This window comes from Arachis hypogaea, chromosome 2 (assembly GCF_003086295.3).
Source record: "Arachis hypogaea cultivar Tifrunner chromosome 2, arahy.Tifrunner.gnm2.J5K5, whole genome shotgun sequence".
Lineage (NCBI taxonomy): Eukaryota > Viridiplantae > Streptophyta > Magnoliopsida > Fabales > Fabaceae > Arachis > Arachis hypogaea.
In genome coordinates this window covers 1236024-1243515 of record NC_092037.1, presented here as the reverse complement: position 1 = coordinate 1243515, position 7492 = coordinate 1236024, and the positions used below count along the sequence as shown (strand labels likewise).

Sequence of the window (7492 nt, the reverse complement as noted above, 5' to 3'; positions counted from 1 at the left end):
GAACCATGCGAGTTCTTTGGTAATAAAATTTTTCTTCACAAATCGCATGGTCCGATTTGCAGCTCATGGAATTTAAAATCTAAAACGTGGAATTCGGATCCTCCGTTTTTCTTGTTCTGGATAATTTTTTTTTACATTTCAAGGGATATGGTTCGAGTTCTACTTCCTCTAATTCCACAATCCTCCCTGTACGCAAGTCCAACACTTCCTTTACTTCCATATTCAAATTAAATTTCCGCTAATTTCCCTTTATTTTTCCCCTTATCTTTTTGTTTTTCTTTTTCATATTAGGTAAAGCAAATTAGCAAAGTGAGACAGGCTTCAGTGGCTTGCATTTGCAACATGAGTTTGTCTAGAAATGCCTTCACTCCTCTCTCCTCTCCCAACATGTAACTGAAAAGGAAAAAGATTCATACAACAAACAAACACAACCACCACTCAAAAATTGGAGACCCAAAAGAGAAAAAAAGCTTCCCATTTTTTCTTATGCATTCTTGGTAGTGATTAACCCAGAAAGGTGAAAACTTGTTGAAGAAAAAAATGTTTGTGGGATCAAGAAAATGGGTGGTATTGGTAGCAACAATATGGATACAAGCATTTACAGGAACAAACTTTGACTTCTCATCATACTCATCAGAGTTGAAATCTGTGCTCCAAATCACTCAGCTTCAGCTGAATTATCTCTCAGTTGCATCTGACATGGGAAAAGTTTTTGGGTGGTGTTGTGGTGTGTCTCTCTTGTACTTTCCTTTGTGGGTTGTTCTGTTCATGGCTACTTTCTTGGGTCTTCTTGGTTATGGCTTCCAGTGCCTTCTTATCAAGCAGCTCATTTCCTTGCCTTATTTTCTGGTCAGTAATAATATTCTATTAATTAATATCTCATTTCTATTTGCATTCTTTTTTTTTTTTCATTTTGGGTTATGTTGAGGGCAATTTAATTGGTAATATTATTTTTTTTTTAAGTTATGAGTGACTAAGTTAGAATTGAGAGATTATGTCATTCACTCATTTGAGTTATAATTTAGAGGCTAATTGATGTTAATTATTTTTTAGTTAATATTAATTATTTTTTTAAAATTGTTTTATTTATCTTATTTTTTAAATATTAAATAATATAAATTTTAAAATTAACTAATATTAACTAACCAAAAATTAATTATCTATATTTTTTATTATTATTTATTATAATAAGGTAATTGTTCGGTCAAGGGTTTGAAGCATTAATATTATTTCCATAGTTTTCTGGAAAAAATTAAAAAGTAGGATGAGAGGCACACCAAGTTTTAAACCACTAATATCAAACTTGTTGACCGCACAAAAATTTCACAAAATTAGAATCATTTGTTTTTTAATCTGACAAAATTATAATCTCCAATGCATTCTAGTGCTCAATTTTGCTCATATGCTCCAACATTATGATGGTGCCAACAAACTTCAAAGCAAAATTAGAGGTGTTGGTAGCATGCCCACTACCATCTACCTACATACTACACTACGTTTGTTTGTTTTGGATTGTTTAGAAAATAAAAAAAGATTTTACAAATTATTTTGAGAAAATGACAAAAAGGTCTCTGACCTTTTGCCTTTCGAATATTTTTGTCTCTAACCATTGAAAAATATTTTTAAGTTTTTGACCTTCACAAAATTTGGACGGATCAGTCCCTGACAGAGGCATTTGGATGATCAGTCCCTAACGAAGGCATTTAGACGGAGGGACTGATCCGTTCAAGTTTTGTAAAGGTCAAAGACTTAAAAAGTATTTTTTAATGGTCAAAGACAAAAATATTCACAGAATAAAAAGTTAGAGACCTATTTATCATTTTTTCAATATAATCAGAAAAAATTGCAAAACCTATTTAAACAGCAGTACTTTGTTTAGCTTTTTATAAAACATTTTTTTTGAGATTATGATTATTTTATAAAGTTTATAAAAAAAAAATCCTTTTTTGCTAAGTTTAACAACTAATTTTGCTAAGATCCCATGGCTACCATCTAGCAACAAAGCATTTATTGCTTCACGTGACATCAACTCCTTCATTGATGTATTATTATTGTATTATATTGTTCTAAAAATATTTGATAACAACAAAAATTTAGGTAAACTTAGCTAAAATTTATTTTATTTAATATTCATTCATTGATAAGATAAGTTTCGACAAATTTTTTTTATTTTCTTAGCATTACCGATATTATTCAAAGTAAATTTTATGGTGTGTATAATTTTGTGTCTAAATTTTGTTTAACTTATTTTTTTATGACAAATTTAAATATTTAATAATTATTTATTTTTATATTTTTAAAATTAAATATTAATTTTTATTTTTTTTATAAATTAGACATATACTTTTAGGGAATCATAACAATCACTATTATTCAATTATTTTTTAATATTTTATTGGAGATTATGTTATTGTACAAAATGAGCCAAGCTGCATTAAAAAGGACCATACGTTTCCGACCTGTGCATCATCCTATCTTATTTACTATTAAATTTTCTTTGAAGAAATTATTTATATTCAAATAATTGTCTACTGGTATTTTGATAAATTAAAATAATAATTATTAATACCAATTTCATTAAAGTGTAAATGTATGTTTCTGCTTGATTTAATACCAATTGACCAGTGTGGAAGCCAGACTTAAATATATTCTTATCCTTACCCTATCAGTTAAATATGAAATGCAATTCAGAAATTAAGATTTTATCCCTTTTTTTTTAGAAAAATCCAAAATAACTCCTGTCTCAAAAGACAACAAAGTCTTTGACAAAAATAAATATCAATTCGGCCCTGAGATTTACTTTTATGGAACTAATTAATACTTGTGCAAAAAAAAAATCAGGGCTAATCAGTCCCAAAAAAAAATCAGAAATCGAGTTGGGTGTTTTTTTTTCTTGGGGGCCTTATTGTCCTTTTGAGATAATTATCAGAGCCGGATGGGGTATTCACTATTTTTTTATGTGGAAAATAATGAGAATTTGTTTGGACAATTGGCTTCAAGTCTCTTTCCTTATCTTTTATTAATTGAACACATAACTTCATCATCAATGCATTGCACATTTTCTTCTCTGCCTTGTATTATTTCCTTTTGCAAAACCTATACACTAAAAAGACAATTATTATCTCCTTTTCTTAATGTTAGTCACTTTTTCCTTTCTTAGATGCATTAAAAGATGGTGTATGTTACAATTGGACAATTTATTCTTTTATGTAATTTGAAATTTATCTCATTTAATTTCCTCAAATAAATTAGAAAAAAAATGGACGTTGGAGGATAGGGGTTTCCAATTTTGTTGGCAATTATGAAAAGGTTGTAAATAAAGGGAATGATTTGGAAATAAATGGAAACTAAGTGGGGTTAATTTTAAATTATATTAAAGAAAGAGTTAATAATCAAATTAGTCCTGAAAGATGGGGCATTTTTCAAACTCATTTCTACAATTTTTTTTTTCAATCAAATTGGTCATTCAAAGATAATGAATTAATCATATTTGTCTTTTAGTGACTCCATTAATAATTTTCATCAATAATTAATGATATAAAACGTTAATTGATAACATACATAATATTTGACATGTATAATTGGATGTTTACTAGGTATACATCAAAATCTATTAATTTAGTCCATTTTTTCCAATTTCATAAACTATATTCCCTATATAATCTAGCGACTAAATTGATAGATTTTCATAAACATATTTGGTCAGCGTCCAATTGAACATGCTAGATATCATATATGCTATCAGTTAATATTTTACGTCATCAATCGTTGACAAGCATTGTTAATAGAGTTACTAAAAGACAAATATGATTAATTCGTAATCTTTGAAGGACCAATTTGATTTAAAAAAATGTTTTAAGGACGAATTTGAAAAAATGCCCAATCTTTTAGAGACTAATTTGACTATTAATCTATTAAGAAAACACATTGATGGATTATAACAATACACATTGAATTGGATGTCTGTGTACACTATGACTATGTCAAAATTAAAGTCAATCTAATTCACAAAGTTTTTAGGAGGATGGCAGCGTTGATAAAAAAAAAATGGATTTAGACACAAAAAACATTAATATTTAAGTTTTCAAAAAGTATTATTATTAAGAAATGAACGAGGTATATACTATATAGATCGATTTGGGAATTCACCTAACATAAACCCATAAAAGGAAGGGTAAAAAATAGAAGCATATAACTTCTCAATAATTGGTGAAATTGAATTTAGGTTTAGAAGTTGTTGTCATGGTAGAAAGTTGAGTAGGATTCTGAACATTTGGTACAAAGATATTTAAGCTTTAAAATTATGTGTGCTTTCAAAGCATTCTTTGAAATTCATCACTATTCTGGTACTGTTAGTTCACCCACCACTCTTCATCATTTATGGATAGATGGTTATGTCAATTGTGTGACTTTGAATGTTTGAGTACATGGTGAATTAAAATCAAGACCAAATTGACCCTAGGTTTATTGATAGGGTGATGCCATGGTGAAGAGTGAATATTACTACTTTTACAATAGAGAAAAAATAAAATAAAGACATTATGTGGAATGCACATTCTCTTTAAAAATCTAATCGTATATTGACATTATTAAAAGTAACAAATTTCAAACTTAACTTAAAAAGCCATCTAAGCATATAAATTTGATTAGATGACCGTGTAAAACTACATTTTGAATATATCAAAACTAAGCTCTTGAAAATAATAAACCTTTTGTTTTCTTAACAAGTAGTCTTAAGACATTCTTAATGGTTTTCTCAAATTCATTGAGGGATAATTCTAGAGAGGAGCTGGTATTTTCACCATGAAAAATTCATCAATTTCACTACCTAACTAGGATCCTATACTTGTGTGATGGTTAGAGACAATAAGAACTTTGGTCAAATTTTTCATGAGACCACAAAACTGTGCAAGATTATTACTAACAGAATTAGCAATATTGGAATGGACACAGGTGTTTCTCCTATGCTTGGTTGCAGGATGTAGCATCTGTTGGTTCAACACAATCTGCTATGTCTTATGCATCAAGCATTTCCCTTCTAACCGATCGCTCGCGCTTTCCTTAAGCATAAGCTTCAATGGGGTAAGTGCAGCTTTGTACACTCTCATTGCCAATGCAATAACCTCAAGTGATGACACACTCTACCTTTTGCTCAATGCTATTGTCCCTTTACTTATTTCCGCGGTGGTACTAGTCCCAATCCTCCAACAGCCTCAGCCTCAGCCGAATTCGGCCGACATGATCCGGCGTGACTCCTTAGTTTTCCTCTGCCTCAACATCCTTGCACTAGTGACCGGCCTCTACCTCTTGTTCCTGTATTCCCTCTCTTCCAACACAACCATTGCGCGTGTCATTCTCGTTGGCGCCGGATTTCTATTAGTGCTTCTCTTGTTCTTGCCTGTGATTGTGAATTCTAGAGAATGGTCTTGCCTTACTAGCCCTGCTTGTTATCCGCTTTTGAATTCGAGGTTCAATCTCATTAACCTTGATGGTGGTGGCGGTGATGATGATGATTATGACGATGATCTTCATAAAGAACTCATTGAGAATGAGGACAATTATTCAAGAAATAGAAGTAGTGTAATTGTAAGAGAGAAGTGTTGTTTTGATACTGTGTTGTTGAAAGATCAACTTAAGGTTCTTGGAGAAGAGCATTCAACTAAAATGCTTATGCATAGATGGGACTTTTGGATTTATTACATGGCTTATTTATGTGGAGGAACAATGGGATTGGTTTATAGTAACAACTTGGGTCAAATTTCTCAATCATTGGGACACAATTCTCAGACAAAAACTCTTGTCACACTTTACTCCACGTGTTCTTTCTTCGGTCGCCTACTCGCCGCCGCACCTGACTTCTTGAACAGGTATGAGTTTAAGTCTTTCTTAAGTACTCCCTTTGTTTCAAAATAAGTCTCTTTCACTTTTTGGTTTCATTGAAAAAATTAACCTATCTAGACAAAAAAAACAACAGGGTTTTAAAATAGGTGGAAACTCAGGTGCAGTCAACTTCATGTGAAGTTGGTAATTGAGAACCATTCAAATCATTTAATGACTCTCAACTATCAACTTCACGTGAAATTAACTGCAGCTGAGGTTTTACCTTTAAAATAACCCAAAAGTAAAAGAGACACTTATTTTGAAACGGAAACGGAAGGAACAGTATCTTCGTTTTAAAATAACTGTCAATTTGAACAGTATTATTTTAGAAAATCAATGTATAGTTTCATGTACATTGATATTTTAATGCATCACTAAGTGAAAATGGACTGCTAAAGTTAATGTACATTCCTATTAGATCTTAGTAGTCATGTTGATGCAATAAAATCAACACAAACTAGTGCCCACATAAGAAAAAGAAATAGCCATGTATTTAATTTAATTTTAATAGTTTCAAGAGTAATGGTTATTAGATAAACACAATTAGAAAGATAATCATTCATTCAAGAATTGCAAGCATGATTTCTCACTTTCTTTGCAATTCTATTGATTGAAATAGTAATTTTTTGGACACAAATTAATCTTTATTCCCTTTACATTATAATGAATCCACTAATATTGTTGTTTTGACAATGCAGGAAGATACACTTTGCAAGAACAGGATGGTTTGCAGCAGCAGTAGTGCCAATGACTATAGCATTCATTTTGCTCGCCATAACCGGCAGCATCGAAGCGTTGCGCATGAGCACGGCCTTAATCGGCCTAAGTTCCGGGTTTGTTTTCGCGGCAGCAGTTTCCATTACATCAGAGTTATTTGGTCCAAACAGTGTTGCAGTGAACCACAACATACTAATCACCAACATTCCAATAGGGTCATGCCTTTATGGCCTTCTAGCAGCTCTGGTTTACGACTCGAACGCAGACGGCGCAAGCCGCGACACAATGTGGCTGCGCGAGATGACAATGTGTATGGGGAGGAAGTGCTACCTTGAGACATTTTTATGGTGGTGTTGCATCTCCATTGTAGGATTGGTTTCAAGTTTTGTGCTATACTTTAGGACTAGGCATGCTTATTATGACAATTTTGGAAGAAATACAAATTGAATAAGAAAATTAAAGTATTTTGGGTTGATACATAATCAGATTTTTTATATATATGAAGAATATTGCTACCAATTTCTCAAATGTGATGAGATGAAAACAAGTGTCACAAAAAAAAAGAAGGTTCAAATAGCTTTTCTTGAGGCATATATACTTACGGAAACATTTCACTCTCGGTGCACTAATTGTTTTAACCGTTGATCTAAATTATAAAAAATATATATAATATATATTAATTGAAATCAATGGTTAAAATAACTGGTGCACTGGTGCTCTCGGGTGCACTTGAAATGTTTCCTATACTTATATAGCAAACTCTAAGCAAAGAGTATATAGCAAAGAGTGTTATTGCTTTACTTGCTATATTTGCTTGTTATAGTTGCTGCCATATTGTGTTGTGAGTGTTTCCATATTATTTTTGTATTGGATATTTGTGTCATTTCCGTTGCTA

The 7492-nt window shown here is 31.3% G+C and overlaps 1 protein-coding gene across 1 annotated transcript; it reads left to right on the top strand.

Moving 5' to 3' along the window:
• The first annotated feature begins 284 nt into the window (after positions 1–284).
• Positions 285–7116, top strand: LOC112731198 (protein NUCLEAR FUSION DEFECTIVE 4). Its single transcript, XM_025780843.3, has 3 exons — positions 285–849; positions 4954–5867; positions 6579–7116. Exons 1-3 carry the CDS (start codon positions 541–543, stop codon positions 7042–7044), a joined length of 1689 nt encoding a protein of 562 aa, XP_025636628.1. The 5' UTR covers positions 285–540; the 3' UTR covers positions 7045–7116.
• The last annotated feature ends 376 nt before the right edge of the window (positions 7117–7492 follow it).